The 17,949-nt window shown below is 41.2% G+C and overlaps 1 protein-coding gene across 1 annotated transcript; it reads right to left on the bottom strand.

Moving 5' to 3' along the window:
- Positions 1-3,133: 3,133 nt before the first annotated feature.
- On the bottom strand, positions 3,134-14,830 carry lzts3b (leucine zipper, putative tumor suppressor family member 3b). The gene is made up of 8 exons (XM_040050955.1): positions 14,588-14,830; positions 10,861-11,810; positions 9,627-10,097; positions 9,367-9,534; positions 8,730-8,858; positions 8,105-8,296; positions 6,689-6,919; positions 3,134-4,840 (listed from the first exon to the last, which is right to left on the bottom strand). Exons 2-8 carry the CDS (start codon positions 11,692-11,694, stop codon positions 3,752-3,754), a joined length of 3,114 nt encoding a protein of 1,037 aa, XP_039906889.1. The 5' UTR covers positions 11,695-11,810; positions 14,588-14,830; the 3' UTR covers positions 3,134-3,751.
- Between the last annotated feature and the right edge of the window lie 3,119 nt (positions 14,831-17,949).

Below are 17,949 nucleotides of genomic sequence, written 5' to 3'. Positions count from 1 at the left end.
CAAGGATATTTCAATTGGATACATAATGTTCAGAGGGATGAACCCAGACTTCTTTTGTTTGAGGGTTGTTATTTTTTTTGCTCACTATTATACCTTTCCATAATTTAATTTCACACCTTATAGTATCTACATTCTACGTTATAAGCTTAGGGTACTGGCTCTATTACTTAGTTGCTTTTACTTAAGCACATTCACATTGTGCTTCTATATACTGTGACAGTTGCTGTCTGCTTTATGTTGCAGATTTAGATCTTACATACAAAACATAAGCCTGCGAATTAATGCACTGCCTTACTATAATGTATACTAACTGGCCATATTATTAGGTACACTTTGCTAACATTGGGTTGGACCCCCTTTTGCCCTCAGAACTGCAGAAATTCTTCAAAGTATAGCTTCAACAAGGTGCTGGAAACATTCCTCAGAGATTTTGGACCATAATGATATGATGGCATCATGCAATTACTGCAGGAACCACAGCTTTGGTGTGAATCTCCCATTCCACCACATTCCAAAGGTGGATTGACATCTGGTGACTGCTGAGGCCATTTGAGTACAGGGAACTCATTGTCATGTTCAAGAAACCAATTTGACATGAGATGTGCTTTGTGAAGTTATCCTGCTGAAAGCAGCTATCAGAAAATGGGTACATTGTGGTGATAAAGGGATGGACACAATCTGCAACAATACTCAACAGTTGATACAAGGCAGAATGGATCCATGATTTCAGCTTGTTTACAAAATCTAGACTCTACCATCTACAATTCACAGCAGAAACTGAGACTCATCTGACCAGGCAACAGTTTACAATCTTTTGTCACTGAATTTGATGAGTCTTAGCTCACATGAGTTATACTTGTGGTCTTCTGCTGCTGTACTCCACCTGCTTCAAGGATAATTGTGCATTCAGACATGCTTTTCTGTATACCTTGATTGTAACAAGTAGTTATTGGAGTTGCTGTTTCCTTCCTCTTATCTTCAGGCAGTCTGGCCATTCTCCTCTGACCTTTGGCACAAGGCATTTCTACTTAGAATGGTTGATTTACAGACCATTTTCTGTAAACCGTAGAGATGTTTGTTTGGGCAAATCGCAGTTGCCCAGCAGGTTTTGCAGGAGGCAGACCAGATCGACTACTACAAACAACAAACTTCAGTCACCTTTCTTCCCTATTCTGATGGACAGTTTAATCTTCAGGATGCACTTGAATGCCTAAATTGCAGGTGTGTCTGACAAAGTGGCCGGTAAGTTGAATGCTTTTTAGAGGTTTTTAGAAGTATAAAGAAAAAAAATGACTGATATTTTTTTTTATCTCCTTCTACTTTGTAAATAATCTGAGGGGAATGAATGGGAAACCACTGCTTTAAGAGACAATGTAACAACTTCCATCCACCCATCATCTGTCTCGACAGCAGCTTTCTTTGGGGCGCGAGACAGACACTAGCTTATGTTCACATCCACACCTATGGCCAATTTAGAACATACATATATGTGGATGGTGATGTAAACAGGGGTACCCAGAATGAGGGACAGAGAGCACGTACAAATTTATCCTGATAAATTTGAATTTAAACACACAGCCTTTTTGCTCTGAGGTGCTAACTCAGAGCGTAATAATAATTATTTCATATATCATTATATCATTATATAAAAATATTTCTTTTGGTCAGATTTTTCAAACTTGATTTCCAGAGTCAAATGTTTAGTCTTAAACATAAGAACAACTGAAGAACTAAAAGGGTTGAATTATTCACATATCTTTATTAGTTCTGCTGAATTTAACAAAGAGGTGGGTTTTAATCAAGCCAGAGCAGTACTAGTAACATAAATGCAAACAATAAATTGGAAATATGTATAAAATCGGTGGCATTTTGTTCTCTAAACAATGCAATACTGTAACTACATTTATCACCTACATCAAAAAGGAACATCATTTTTGGACAGGGTTGCTATGATTGCACCATCATGGTAGGCCGATAGGCTATCTACACAGTTAAAAAACAAACAAAAACAAAAACAAAAACCACATAAAGGAAAGCTCAAATGGCACATATTTTTTTCTCTGTCAGTTCACCATAATATAATAACAGTAATAAAGATGATAATACTATATAATACCTTAGAGATAAGTTAATATTCTTGAGCAACATCTTTGTATGCTGGCATAAACAACACATATAAAAGCCATGATATTCACATCTGAGTCTACTGTACATCATAACTTGTGTGTAGGAAACTACATAGTGCAGTTAGCCTGAATTCTCCCTTTAAAGGGGCAGACTGTCCACTCGTCTGATTTTTTTTCACTTCCTTATCCCCTGCTTTATCGAAACGAAATATACAGAAGAAAGTAAGACTTTCCAGCATAAACACACCCCCTCAGTTTGAAATGTAAGTCTCACAAGCTTTGATGTACATGTTACTGTAGAGAAAATCCCCCTTTGCTTATATTATATCTTCACTTGCTCTATTGCCACTAGTCCCTCTATCCTCAATCTCATAAGCTGAAGCCTTTCATATGTTTACACACATGCACGCACTCGCTCGCACACGCTCTCGCTTTCTCTCGTACACAAAAATGTACAATCTATAACTATTATAAGTATTTCTTTCTAGATTATCATACATTCTATAAAATTTTTTAACTTTGGGGATAAGTACTGCTTTGACAGATGTCTTGGCTGTGAATGACACAATTATCATAATAACCAAATTCAAATTGTGTGCTTCCATTCACATCATCTGCTAGCGGAGCGGTGAAAGCTCTCCAGTGACCCCTGGTGCTCATTGTTAGTCACCGCAGGAATACTGGAGCGAAGGTGAACCACGTTCTCCTGTGTCCTGAAACCTGTTCTGCCTGCATTTGGGGCTGATTATCTGCTAAACATATCTATTTAAATTCAATTTGTAGAAAATATAAACTCTGTTGGTCTTAATAATGTGTTTAAATGGGCCATGTGTGTTGGACCCTGTGCATGAAATGACTCGAAATAAACTGAATCAGTCTGCGAGACCGCTGACGTTACTAACTGCTGGGATTACAAATTAAATAGTCCAGCCACACTTCTGTTTGACTGGTTTGCTGATAATTAAGGTCGCGACTAAAGCGCTGAAATCATCACACTTGATTTTTTCCCCCCCACCACTAACTGTTCCCAGCATACACATGCTGGAAAGACTGGAGTAAGGCGCTCTCTGGCCAAAAATGTTAACATCACACACTCTGACCACTAATTCTACTTTTACATAACCAGTGACACAGACTTACAATGAATAAATACCACATTATATTCCTGTTGATCGTTTCTGACAATATCCCTGATTGTCTTGGTCCTTTTCTAGCATTGGCATTAAATGACTCGTGTTTTAGCGCTGTAATCTAAACACCGTCATTTAATATTTTGTTTTGCTGCCATCCGTTAGCGTGGCACACTTTTCATGAACACTGATTATGTTGGATGCTGCAATTAGCAACTAGTGATAGAAAGGCTGCTTAGGAGCTTGAAAATATCATCGATAATGATTCGTGTTGTTAAGATCCTGTTGAGATGACTTTGTTCTTGTTGCATTTTAACAGTCGGCTCCTGTTGCTGCTTTGTGTCTATGGTTGCTTTGAAAAGTATGTCAGACTGTACTGGTTTATTCTATTGTAGACTGAATTGTTTTTCTACTGTATGCTGAAGTGGCTTTGTGTGAGAGGCCTTGGTCACTGTGAATGGTGCGAAATGGAGAATTTCATCCATTGAGGTGTCTCTATATCTCAGTTGACTCGATCCTCTCCAGGCGTGAGGGTCCTGCCCAGGGAGGCGCAAGCTGGTGGAGGGAAGGAGGGCCCTTTTGGTCTTCACAAGGTGGAGAGAGGGTGAGGGCAATAGGGCCAGAGAGAGACGGCAGAGGCTGAGGAGACAGAGGTGAGAGAGCTGGTGGTGGTGGAGGTGAAGAATTAGAGGAGGTGGGGGAAGTAGTTGTGATAGTGGTAACAGTGGTGGTGGTGGTGGTTGTGGTTTGTTTAGCTCCCAGCTGGCTCATACGTTTTTCCAAGGCCTGGTTCTTCTGCAGTGTTTCCACATAGCTGAGCTGCAGCTGTGCCTGGTATTTCAAAACCCGCTCCTTCTCGTCCTGCCAGGTGTGGCGCTCCTGGTCGAAGTTGAGGGCCTGACGTTCCCGTTGCTGTCGCTCCAGCCGTAATGCAGCCTGCAACTGCTCTAGCTGCCTACGCAGCTCCCCCGCTTCATCCCAGTGACCCTCCTGGACCCTCTGTGGCTGATGACCATCCTGGCAGAGTTGGGACTCGTGACGTAGCTGGGCCTCTTGACGCATTTGAGCCTCATGGCGAAGTTGGGCCTCCTGACGGAGCTGCGCTTCTTGACGCAGCTGCGCTTCTTGGCGTAGTTGGACCTCTTGACGGATCTGGGCTTCATGACGCAGGTGAGCCTCTTGGCGCAGCTGTGCCTCCTGGCGGAGTTGGGCCTCTGGTCGGATTTGGGCATCCTGACGCATCTGAAGGTCCTGCGGAACGTGCGCGTCTTGCCGTTGCTGCACGTCACGCCACTGAGCTTCTTCGCGTTGTTGCCTCTCTTGTCTCTGAGCTTCCTGCCTTTGGGCTTTGGCTTCATCACTCTGAAGGCTTAGCAGGGTGTCAGACGTGGGGGTGAGGGAGTTTGTTGAGGGCTCATTTGGGTTTCGTGGGCAGTGGACACCTCCCCATGGAGGCAGCAGCCCTGCAGCAGCCAAGTTAGGGCTCACAACAACTTCTGCCCCTCTGCTCACTTCACTCAGAGCCCGTTTTAAACTTAGCACCTCCGCTTCAAATACACCCAGCTTCTCTCTAAGGATGGTTACCTGCAGAAAGGAAAAGGTAACAGCTATTACAGGAAACCTTATTTGAACTCAATCTATGTGTGCTTTAGCATAGGACACATGTATATGTTTTATTTCAAAAGAATGTAAACACGCCTCCTTAACTAAAAAATAACCAAGGTACACAGACATTTTACTCTATGTGTGTAAGCTGATTACGAGCTCATTCAGCACAAAAGGAAAAAAATGTTGCAACTGTTATATATAATGTTGCCCAATCCCCAATTTGTCCTAGTCTCCTTGCCAAGTTTTTGAAATCCCTCCAAAGGATTTTGAGGATTAAACACACAACAATCTAGATTTGGTGGTAAACATCCCAATCCGGCAATCTCACTTGTTGTAAATTGTTTCCCGACTGCTTCGGAGTGCGAGCGGAACCGTGTTGCACTTTTTGTGGACCCTGAAGCAGCCAGCTGTCTCCACCAAATGCAAAATCTGGGCTTCGATTGTTTCGATTGTCTTAATTTTCAACCTGCACCAAACAAGTGGGCCATGGGTCATGAGATAATGTTTTATTATTATTTTACAGTAACTTAGAAAGCGCATGCTGGCATCACATAATGATGGCAGTAAATGTAAAGAATGGGAAGTATGTTATCAAAGGCCTGGATAATGATCTTTAGGCCTGTAATTATGACATTTTGCTTATTGTTTATATATATATATGTTTACATTTATATAGAGAATGCAATACATATTAATTAAAATGAACACTTACATTTATCTTGTAAATATATTTAGCCACATAGACTAACTTTCATCTGTAGTTTGATATCTTGTCTGAGATTAAGTGAATCTTGATTATATTTATGTGCATAAAATTGAAAAAGAAACTATTCTGAATATCCATCTGTGCTGTTTGGTGTCTGTTGATTCAGAGCTTCAGCAGGTACACTGAACCAGTGCTGGACTCATTAATTCAATTACAAACCCTTACGAACATATTGCAACTAATATATTAAATATGACTGTGCTGAATTTTTTATACAGGGGAAGCTAAGGCATATTTTATGAGACCAATTCAGTTTAATCAGCTACTATTATTTTTTATGTAATATATTAATGAATGATTGATTTATATATTTATACACTCTGGTGACAGTGGCAGAGAAAAGGACATTAAAGAAACTGCTGGACATTATGGACAATGCTGGGCGTCCTCTGCACACGGTCGTAAACAATCAGAGGAGCCTATTCAGCGACAGGTTGCTTCTCCCGAAGTCAAAAAGCAACAGACTTAAAAACTCCTTTGTCACACACGCCATCAGACTGTTTAACTCCTCACTGGAGGGGTAACAGGGGGACAAAGGAGGGCAGGAACATCTGAGCTGTAGCGTTTTTTTACACTGTGCAATATTTGCAATATTTTTTTCTTATATTCGACTTGATGGTAATGTAGCTTGCCATCACCAGTGTGTGAATGTGTGTGTGAATGGGTGGATGACTGAATGTAGTGTAAAGCACTTTGGGGTCCGTAGGAACTAAGTAAAGTGCTATACAAATACAGGCCATTTACCATTTGCAATAATCACTGTGCAATATATTCACTCAAATGTGCAATCCTATTTATCCATATTATATATTCTGTATTTATATATGTATATATGGTATATTTATGCTTATATCCTTACTCTCATTCCCCTTATTGTATCTGTAACATGCAACTTCTGTCGGTGCTGTGCTACTGGAAACTGAATTTCCTGGAGGAACCCACCCGAGGGATTAATAAAGTTTCATCTAATCTAATCTAATATAAAGTATTCATATGATTTTGCTTTCTGTTATTTGTAATCGTCATTGTTTAGTCCTCAGGTGTGACTGAAAACCTACCTCAGACAGAGTCCTCCTCAGCTCTCCCTCACACTTCTCCAGCTCCACACTCTTGCTGCTGTAGGAGTCCTTCAGGCCCAGCATGACCTCCTCCCGTTCCCTCAGCTGGGCATTGAGCTCCTTTAGCTGGCCTCTCAGGGCCACCATCTCTCCAGCTCGCTGGGTCACTTCAGCCTGACTTTCCCTCAGCTGCTGCTTCAGCAAGGAGATCTCTCCTGCTTTCTGGCACACCTGCCACAGGAAGGTTAGACCGTGAGAGGTATTTTGTAAATGTGCTCCCTATCTCATTTCATACAGACAGATTGCATACATGCAAAACTTCAATTAAAAAAAAAGAAAAAGACGTCCCGCATTTGATTTTCTGTGTAAACATTTATTTTAACTAATACAAGAAAGTGCTGTGGTCCAATTTTCTAACTTTAATGACATTTGGTTTTTGATGTAGTCTTGCTAACCGACAAACAAATATAAACAGAACTTAAAACACCTCTGCATCAGCACTTGCATTGCAAAATAGCATCGCCAAAAATACTGAAACCTTTAACCTAACAGAGTGTACTGCACCCTTTTGAGATTAACTGTCCAATCAAATGCTTTCTGTGGCACTTAATGGGCGTTCCATACTTACTATCTGATGGTTTGACTGTCTGAGAAAACTGCTCTGAAGTTCAGCTGTACCTTCTCCAAACTGTAACTTTACACTGTTTTCCATAAAGATCAAGACTCATACCGGGTCTCAGGAGAGCAGCACTGTTTGATGAAGCCATGATCTGTGATTGACAACTCTGATTTCGTGTTCATCAAGACACCTCATTACACAACTTATAAATCAGCATAGTGGGGACTTTTACAGCTAATGTGACTTAATCCAAGGACCTTAATTTGTCTTAGTTGTCCAAAAGGTATTCCTTTTAAATTATTGAGACTGGTCAAAATGCCTTTTGGTAAACTTTCACTGATAAAAATGTTGTATTCAGGCTGCGATATGCCTTTATCTTGGAGCTCAGTTACTATTATATGAAGGTTTCCTTGGTTCTTTTGCAACAGGTTGAACCATTTTTCATTTCAGTCTGGGGACAAAATATTTGTGACCTTCATACTTTGAACATATTTGGCGACAGTTTTCTTTCTTATCACCTCACCCAGTAGTTAAAAAAAAAATAAATTGATAAGTCAATATTCTATCTAGATCACTTAAGTAGATTTTCACAGAATAAGCAATAATCCCTCTTTTAAAATCAAACACAAGACGTCAACATATGCTTTTCCTTCAGAAAAAAGTCTTATTTTTTAAATAAAGAATCACAACCTGTTTGACCACTTTTAAAATTACACAGCAAAGTTAATTTCCCACGCACATGCACATATTCTGAGTACTCATCAATCCCAACATCTCGACATGTCCTCGCATCTCACCTCCCATTTGGTCTCCTCCAGACGAGGCAAGATGTCAGCTTGCTCCTTCCTGTAATCCAAACATTTTCTCTCCAGCTCTTCTCTCTGGGCCAACAGAGCCGCCATCTCCTCCTGGAGCCTCCTTTTGTCCTGGGACAGACGGGTTATCTGGGCCTGCAGGGCAGTCTGGGAACGCTGAGCACGACGGGTAACCTGCAGATGAAAATGCAAGCTTTGAACATATCTACACTTGGAAGACCCAGTGTATGATTAGACAAGTTAATAACATACGCTGATACATTAAGCTGTGAAAGTTTAGAACATGTATAGTGTTTAAATGCTTTTTATAATATACTGGATTTTAGCTATATTTTCTTATTTCTTGAGTGCCATATTAACCATTTAAAAGCTTACATCTACTTCACATGTAGCTTTTCTAAAAGTTTTTAAACTGTAATAGAAATTCTTTTATAACCATCACTTGAACCTATCCTAATACATTTTCATATAATGCAATTTCTGTAGTCTTACTAATCTGACAGAGAATTTCTTTAATAAACTTTCCATCATTTTCGTTTGGAGTAAAGAAAACAAAGTGCAAATGCACCTTAACATTATTTTGCATGAAAGTTTGCAATGAAGTCACCTGCTGCAGACGTGAGGCATAGTTTTGTCTCAGCTCATCCATCTGTCGCTCCCAGACACGTTGCTTCTCCTCAAACACCTGAATGATCGCTGCCTCACTTTGGTCCAGGTTTCTGCGCATATGCTGCACCTGATGAAAGGAAAGCAGCATATGGAAGTGGAAACTCTATCAGACTGTAGGAAGGCAGTAAACTTTATGTGTGAGGAATGTAGTATTTGTAAAATGTGACAGATTTAATTCTCAGGTGTTTAAAGCAAATCCAAATCTTAATCTTTACAATTTTCACCTATGCGGCCGTGTTCACATTGTTGCATCAATTATATCACATTATTTATAGGGTAAATAATAATAATAATAATTATTAACAGTTTGGGAATGATACAGTTTAGTTTCATCCAAATACAATGGGCCAACCTAAGTCACATTTGATTAAAGCAAAGGAATGATCTCACGTTTTTTCTCTATGTTTTTAATTACAATGTTCTGTGTACAAAAATTGAAATGTCATTAATCTCAAATGTACTGGTGTGGTAGCCCTTTTGGAAAAGAAATCTGAGAATGTAAATCAAAACAAACTCATGTCTCATGAACTCTTTAAATGCTAACATGTGTCAGATATTTTTGAGCGGGCTCTGACCTCTTGCTCTTTCTCCCACAAGCGATCCTCGAGGTCCTGGATGATGTCATCCGAGGAGGGAGAGGGGCGTAGAGGTGCTGGAGCGTCACTCAGGTGGCTCAGCCTCTGATAGGACGAAGAGCTCTTTCCTGAGGAGGACCGGCCGCTGTCTGAGGCGCTGATCCCATTCTGAAGGTGAGAAACACATCACAGTACATCAAATATGATAAGAGCAGGGCCCATTTAGTCTTAGACAAAGCAAGCATGGATGATGGCTGCACCTGGTAGCCAGGCTTCTCCAGCTTCTCTAGGCCTGCAGCGGCTCCAACCATGCCCAATCTGTTGATGTGGCTGGTAGAAGCACTGAGAGGCCCCAGGACTGCTGGGGGTCCACAACCAGACCCTGAGCCCGTGTAGGTGGGCAGACTGGTCAGGGAGTTTCTCCCTGAATCGGACATGCCTCCCTGAACCACTTCATTACCAGTTCCCCCTCCATCACTTCTGCTAACCCTCACTGGGCTGTCCTGATCAAGGAGCAGGGCTTCTGGGACCTCTCCTGACTCACCTCCTCCTCCATCCCTGCCTCTCCTGCCTACTCTGCCCTCGCTGAACCCTTCACTCCTTCCCTCATGCTTTCCCTCATTTCCAGCCCCTCCTGCCTGGCCTACCAGATTCTGCATGGAGTGGAAGCTCTTGGGCACCACTGGCTTGAATGCAGAAGGACGCACAAGGCCTGAGTTGTTCTGCATTGCCTGTGAAAGACAAGAAGAGGGACAGAAGAATGACAGTCAAAAAAAATGTGAGCCATATGAGCTACAGTTTACAGACAAAAGTAAAACAAAGTACAAATTTCAGCAATAAAATGATGATATTATGTATTTGAATGCTGCACCTGATATTATGTAAAGTTTTATGTATTTAAAACCACTTAAAACAATAGTTTTTGAATTTATTTCTTCCTACTAATACTCATTTTCCACGTGGCATGCATTATATTCCTCAAGTATATGTTTTTGATGGTTACTATAACTATCTGCTTTTACAGATCTCCATCCATCCATCATCTTCCGCTTATCCGGGACCAGGTCATGGGGGCAGCAGCCTAAGCAGATCTCACGAAAAACACGAGATCATTTTACAGAGCTCATGCTTTTTAAAAGTTATTGCTTGTGAACGTTAATATACAGCTTCAATAATCTTTGATATCCAAATAAAGTTGCCATCTTCTTTAAAAAAAATTGCTTTGTGTTAGTAGCTCTCCACAAAAACCTCAGCAAAGAAACAGTTTGTGGAAAGATGGTGCTTTATTCTGAAGATTTTGGAAAACAACATAGAAAAGATGAACTGTTTACACACTGTCTACACTGTTTCTTAATAAAATAATGAAAAAAAAAAGGAATTATTTCATTTTGAGGCAGAATGTTTTTGAGTAGTTTGAGTTAAAACATACTTGTAACCCAATAGATTTGTTTTGAATCCCTCTCTGAAGGTGCTGACCTGCTGTGTGTGAAGTACCTGTTCAAGTTTTCCTGACACAGGCATGATCTTGGGCGGGTTGTGGTTTGGAGGGTTGTGGTTATGGCTGGCTGGATTGTTCTCGCTGTCGGCTCTGACGGCTGCCATCTCTCTGTGCTGGTGTTGGCTCATCCCAACACTGCTCTTCTCACTGGCCCCTCGACCCACAATGTTCCCACAAACATCTAAACCTGCAGCCTGCATTTCCCTCTCTCGCTCTCTTTCCATCCTCTCGTTCTCCAGCCTCTCTCTTTCTCGCTCCCTCTCCCTCTCTCTCTCGCGCTCTCTCTCCCTTTCTATCTTCTCCCTTTCAATCCTCTCTCGTTCCCTCTCTCTGGCTCGCTCCCTCTCGCGTTCCCTCTCACGTTCCAGCCTCTCCCTCTCCACTCTTTCCCGCTCCCTCTCCCGGTTCCTCTCCCTCTCTCGTTCCCTCTCTAACCTCTCCCGGTCCCAGTCTCGGTCCCGGTCCCTGTCTCTCCCCCTCTCACGCTGCCTCTCCCACTCCCTCCTGCCCGCTCCGTTGCCACAGTCCAACTGGTTGTTGTTGGACGGGGCTGTCATGGTGCATTCAGTGTTGGTGGAGGAGGCTGTTTCGGTGGGTCGGTCAGTCCCGGTACAGGTCCCAGTCCCGATACTAACACTCCCTCGTTCATCGCTAGAGGCCGTCCCGTCTGATATAGTCGCTGGGGGGCGTGGCAGCCGCTCTGCGCTGCAGCTGCGATCAGCAGGGCAACGGCGAGAGAGAGGAGGTGCTCGGGGCAGGGTGGTCCTCGTGCCCACAGACTTCATGGCAAACTCCTGCTCTCCTGCCACCCCACTGCCAACACTGCCCATAGTGGGGGTCAAAGGTCAGGATTAGAGGTTAGGAGTCAGGATTGGGGAGGGTCACAGATACATTTGGAAGTAGTGTGGGTCATCACAACCTAATGCAGGTAGTGGGGGCACACACACTAGAGGAACACAGAAAAACGAAAGGAGTTATACAATATTGTAATTGCATAATGACTAGTTATACAATAACAACTGCAGAAGAGATTCCAGCCCACATACAGGGGCAGCGTGGTCCTCCCACCATGATAAAAATGAAAAGGGTCAGATAGATAAGTCTGGACAACTCTGTGCATAGTGAGGGAAAAAATAAAACATAAAAATAAGACTTTCTCCAGCTTGATGATGAAATCACAACACTAATCTCTGTAAACATGTTCTAAGTAAAAGTGAAAATTCTCAAACTAATTTCAGACTTTTTTGTTTATGTTCATAAGTTATGAGATATAGTGTGAACAGGTCACTTATACCAGTCCAACACAAAACACGGACTATGCAGATTTGGTGTCCATTAGCATCACTGAGCTGGAGGATGAGGGTATGTGTCTATTGTTTGTTTGTTTTGTTAGCTTGTTTGTTTTCCCTTTTTCTATGGTCACAAATCCAGGAATACAGTGCAAAAAAACCCCAGCCCTGCAACAATCACAGCCTCTTTTTTTGAGGAAAGCTCACAATTATTCTTTTTTGTTTGCTTTGCATCAGATAGATGTAGTTTCATTCCCTGATTTTTTTCCCTTTGCTTCCTCCTCAGACATCACTCCTACACAATGTATAAAAATAATGGAACAATATTGCAACATAAAACAACATCTCACTTAACCCATTAAAAAAAACTATAAAAGAACTTGACATGTACATGTGATGATGTTTGTGGTCTATTATACTTTCCTGTCAGACCTCTTTCTAAGCAACTGTGATAGAAATCAAACATCAGGAATCACAGAAATCCAGATAGAGTGGGTTTAGGGTGGAGCTGTGTAGAAATACTGTAAACACTAATCACACATATAGATGGTAACCAGTGCATTGTATAGAAGGTTATTTTCTATAACTCAGCATCTGAGAAAAGTCACAGCATCAAAACTGGGCTTATACGGAATTCATTGGGTATAAACCTAATGATGTTATGCTCAGTACATTTTGGAGCATGTAAACAGGAAAAGGACCTGTTGAAAACATTGAGAACATCTGTAGTGTGGCACAAACCGACACAAATATCACCACTTGTCAACTTATCTCCAACATCTTTATTTTGGAATCTCAACATCAAAACTGCTGCAAAAAACGTTCTTATTGCAGGACTGTGTAAACTTTGCACAAAGTGTATTCCTGTTGATGTGGCCAGTCTATTAGGTACACCCAGTTAAAGCAGTTGGATATCAGCTCTGGAATAACTTTGCATCATTGTAGAAGATGTAGTTTTTACTTCTGCGGACCTACATTACTATACTTAAGCCTGGTTTATCCACCGGGCAAACAGTGCAACAGCTCAGGCTGTTGAATATTTGATTAACAGCAAATTTATTTGCAATCATCCACCAATAATACACCTTAAATACTCCAAGGTAAATGTGTTTTTTTTTTTTCTTTTTTGCATGTTATGCAATTAGGAGTCCAGTCTATCAGAGAGGCCTGTAAATACCCTTCCCATTTACTGTAGTCACAGTCAGTTGCATTTATTTCCATGGAAAACATGCATAAACAAATGTGCGTTTAACCAAATAGTCACACTCAGACAGTTTACTGGTATTCTGGCTGGTTTCTAAGATTCAACAAGGATCCACAGCTCGTGTTTCTCTCACAGCCTCCCAGCAGGTGTATCTGCTTCTGGCTATGTAGATAGGGTTTCTACTATTTCTACAATAAAAGAAGGGCGATGGTGTACAATTCAGCAGCAACACAAACTATAATGAAATTACCATAAAGTGGAATTGACATGTCTCTAAAACAGTTTTAAGAAAAGCACATATATGAAAGATGTTATTTGAAGTGACCTGAACTGCACTGCAATGATTGTGGTTTCTATTCATTTTATGAGTCCCTTTCAGTGAAAGAAGACTACGTGTTACACACATCTCTCAGTGGAAACCCTAATGCTAAACATAACAACATTACCATCTGAGTCCAACCTGGGACCATGGGTGAGTGCCACCTGAATCTCTTTGTGGCCTGTTAGCAGTTTACTTATTTTGTCTAGTACAGGCCAAAAATAAAATTCAACAACCCTGAAAACAAAACCAGCCACAAAACCGAACCAACATCTAAAACTGAATCTAAGAAAGCAGAATATATCACAAAACTGATATAACAGAGTGCATTCATTTTTTAGCTTGGTTTGCCAAATAAACAGGGAACTCTGAGGAGCATATACTCTGTAGAGAAGGATAAGAACACAGAAGCCTTGATATGGCCTATATAAGCTATGTTTATATGTGTATAATCTGCAGCCACCCACTACTCTGAATCGCAAAGTAGGATTCAGGATATTTTTACATCAACCAAAATCATACAGTAGATAGATCGATCGATCGATAGATAGATAGATAAGGGCGCAGTCAAGCAATGCACTTCCCTTTCTCAGGCCATTTACTAGAGGTTTACTTCCACTTGGGTGAATAGTAGTAGTAGTAAAATACACTGCCTATCTGTCTGCTGCTCTGCCTCATTCCCCTCCCCTCACGACTCCCTCTCTCCGTTTTCTCTGCATCCCTGGGCGGCAAGGGCGGCTTTAGCAGCATCCGCATCAAGCCCTGAATCGACTGCGCTCCCAAACAATTACTTGCTAGGCCTGTGCCAAAACACAAGCGCACGACCCTCGCTGGCTGGGAAAAATGAATCGAGATTAAAATGCAGATCGTCATTGACATTGACGACGTATCATGCAGTGGCTTTGATTTACCGATTGTAGCATCCTGGCGGTCCATCATCAAAGGCTACTCACTATTTTGCAGCTTGGCGGTTTTGTAAGATGGCAGCCCCAACAAACAATAATGTCAAAAGACAGAGACGTCAGTCCTGGTCGGTCGGGCTCTGAATTATTCCGCGTTGATGCCGTGGCTCGGTAATATTAAGGATGCTGTCTTCGACCGCTGTCAGCGTCGGATGCTGATGATGGAGTCGGTCGGTTGATACGCGCATCAGCTGAGAGACACACACCCACCTTTGGTCCCGCCCCTCCGGCTGCACGATACAAACGCCCCCTTTTGGCACTCATCCAGTGCTCTCCCCCGGGAAAAACCTATAGAGGTATTATATGCTGGACAGTTTCTCGGATGGATGGATGGATGGTAAATGTCAGCTTAATCTTCATAATCATAACGCATATGAAACAAAGGACACGTGATTTTTTTTGGCAATGCAACATACTCAACACTGACACATCTTTCCCCATATATTTATATGTTACATATATAAGAAGCTGCCCTGCAGCCTGATGATGCAGAACAAAAGGATCGTTCATTTGCGGGTTTGTCTCTGTCTGCTTCTTTTTGCTCTGTTTTGGTATCTACCAGTGTCTGAATCAAATATCTGATTCTCCAGCTTTTCCTTCTCTATGATCTCCAGCCAGTCACTATTTTCGTCTGTCTGCCTGGGATGCAGTGTATTAGATTGTGAAGAAACAGAGCAGTGAGCTGTAAATCAAAAGCAGTAATGTTTATTGTGGAAAATGTGCCTAGAACAAACTAGAACCACAGATTTTAGATAAGAGTCATCTAAAATAAAACATACAGCTAAAATAATTGCCCTGGGCTACATCTTTTCACTTTTGTAATTTACAGACATACAGCAGGACCTGGGGCACCTTGGTGACGTGGCCCTGGGTTCAAATCCGGCCTGGGGTCTTGCTGTTTGGGGCTTTTTTCTTCCCATGTTTGTTTGAGTTCTCTGACTTTTTCCCAAAGTCCAAACACAGCCTCCTGAGAACCAGCTCATTCATTTATGTCCTCTGTAATGGACATTTGTTTTTGGCCTATATCTTTTGAATTATCTGAGTAACCTTAATAAGTCCTGATCTACTAAACAGAAGACATTCCTGGTCTTCTGTTGATATCTCATGCATTTGGATGGCCTCTTTGAGCTCCAAAGAGGCAGAAAATCTCACACACACACACACACACACACACACACACACACACACACACACACACACACACACACACACACACACACACACACACACACACAAAAGTTCAATGGGAAGATCCTTTTTTTCCTTCTCAGGAGGACAGGGTTAGGTTAAGTGGTGTCTCTAAATGTGAATGTGAGTGTGAATGGATGTCTGTCTCTGTGTGTTGGTGACTTGTCCAGGGTACCCTACCTCTTGCCATATGCCAGATGGGATAGGCACCAGCCCCCCTGCAATACTGAATTGGATAAGAGGAAGAAGATGGACGAAGAGCAAGACTTCATGAAAAATAACAATAACACTAACCCAGTGAGACCAACTAGTAGCAATCTTATGCCCTATCTATCTCACGTGAATACCTTAAGTTGTTTCTTTTGCCTTGTAGTCTACCCAGGAGACAACCAGGAGAGGTGAAAATTGCTAATGTATATTAAACACAAAATAGTTTTACTGAAACCACAGCAGTAGAGTTTGTGATTAAGATATTTTTCCTGATAGGTAGGATGGCCAGTCGTCCCGTGCTTCCTGTGCTTTCTACAAACTGACGATGAAAGATAATGCTAAATTTTTTTTTAAACTAAACTCCATATAGAATCCAAAAACAATTCATTAATGCTGGTCATTCATGAACTAACAAATATCCAGTATAAGGTAATAAATCCCCAGATTTCTGTTACATCCTGAATGAAGTAACTGCAGACTTATTAGTATAATATTATCAGAATAATAGAATGAACCCGCCTGAAATTCTTCTAGTTTTGGATTATGCTTGTTTGCACATTAGCACAAAAGTTGCCACAGAATCATTTAGGCTGACATTTGCTTTTTATGTGTGGAGTTAAAAAAGAACATCCCTTTGTTTGGTTTTGACAAACTCCACCAGCAGTCTGCATGTGCATGTATATGAATTTTTTCATCTTAATTTTCTTAGTTTAGAAGTTTCACTGACGAGCTGTTTTTCTGTATTTTCACACAATGGTCAAAAACATTATGTTTTCTTGCTCATGCTTCTCCTTAAAGGTACAGATGTTTAGAAAAAGAGCCCCAGTGCTTCCTCTAGAGGATTGGAGGCACAAATCATACAGAGAGAATTCAAAACTCCAAAGAGTGGCCACTCTGTGTACCTGAAAGCAATTTGATTTTTTTTTCTTTTTTGCATGTTATGCCTTGACTTGTTGTGGCAGGTGAAGCTCCACTAAATAAATTCACCACATCCTTATTACGACTGGTTGCGTCTTTGTCTAAAATGCCTGCTGTGACCGACAAATAGGCAATAAGTTAATTTAATCAACAACTGCAAGCTTACCACACCACGTGTAGATGTGTGCACAGGTAGTAAATAATTAAGTAAGTATCTAAAGTAATTATCTAGTGAATTTAAGACACTTAGGTTAGTTGGCGCTATGGATACTTATAGTATAGTGTTGGCCTTTGATGTCTTAAATGCTCACTTACCAATCTTACTCATGCAGGATAGTAGAATCTTACCTTGAAATGTCAAATCTCTAAAGAAAAACATCCCAGTGCTCTTGTATTTGCTTCATTTTCCATGAGGGGGCAGTAGTGTTTACTTTTTCACTTGCACTCAAAATCTCGCAGCTGCAATACAGCTGCAAGCTGAGAGCACCATTGCTTTCAACTGAGGCATGTTCTTCCTTTGGCCACCACGATGCGCTAATGTTTACTTAACTTAATTTTATGCATTTTATTTCTCTGCTGTCTCCCTTTACTTTTCCTTTGTTATACCGGTCACCTGACTCAAAAGAAGGCATTAATGTCAAACCCCAGAAAAAATAAAGACATTTTAATATCTTTGCAAACAAGAGGTAATAACCTGTGAGATACAAATGAACTTCCTTAGATTACTATTAACACATTAAAATGTAACTTTTAGCACTTTAACACTGCATTTTTAGGTTGTTAAAGAAGAAGAAGATGATACAGAGTCCACATTAGATTTTTAGAGGTCAAATTAAGAATTATGTGCAGTTTTTTTTGTCTGCTAATGTTGGGTTATGGTGCAATGATTAACACGTTAAAAAGGTTGTGGGTTTGAATCCACCAGACCAACTGGGGCCTTTCTTTGTGGAGTTCTCCTTCTCTGTCTTCATTCCACAATCCAAAGACATAGACTT

Source organism: Simochromis diagramma, unplaced genomic scaffold, assembly GCF_900408965.1.
Source record: "Simochromis diagramma unplaced genomic scaffold, fSimDia1.1 OVJJ01000131.1, whole genome shotgun sequence".
Taxonomy (NCBI): Eukaryota; Metazoa; Chordata; class Actinopteri; order Cichliformes; family Cichlidae; genus Simochromis; species Simochromis diagramma.
Note: the sequence above shows the minus strand (reverse complement) of the source record. Positions and strands in the feature narration are given on the sequence as shown.

Bases quoted from the DNA above. Each gene is read 5' to 3' on its own strand.
- lzts3b (XM_040050955.1), bottom strand. From the start codon at position 11,694: ATGGGCAGTGTTGGCAGTGGGGTGGCAGGAGAGCAGGAGTTTGCCATG. The intron at 8,859-9,366 runs GTCAGAGCCCGC...TCCTTTCATCAG, and splicing joins TGTGGGAGAAAGAGCAAGAG to GTGCAGCATATGCGCAGAAA. The intron at 8,297-8,729 runs GTGACTTCATTG...TTTCATCTGCAG, and splicing joins ATGCCTCACGTCTGCAGCAG to GTTACCCGTCGTGCTCAGCG.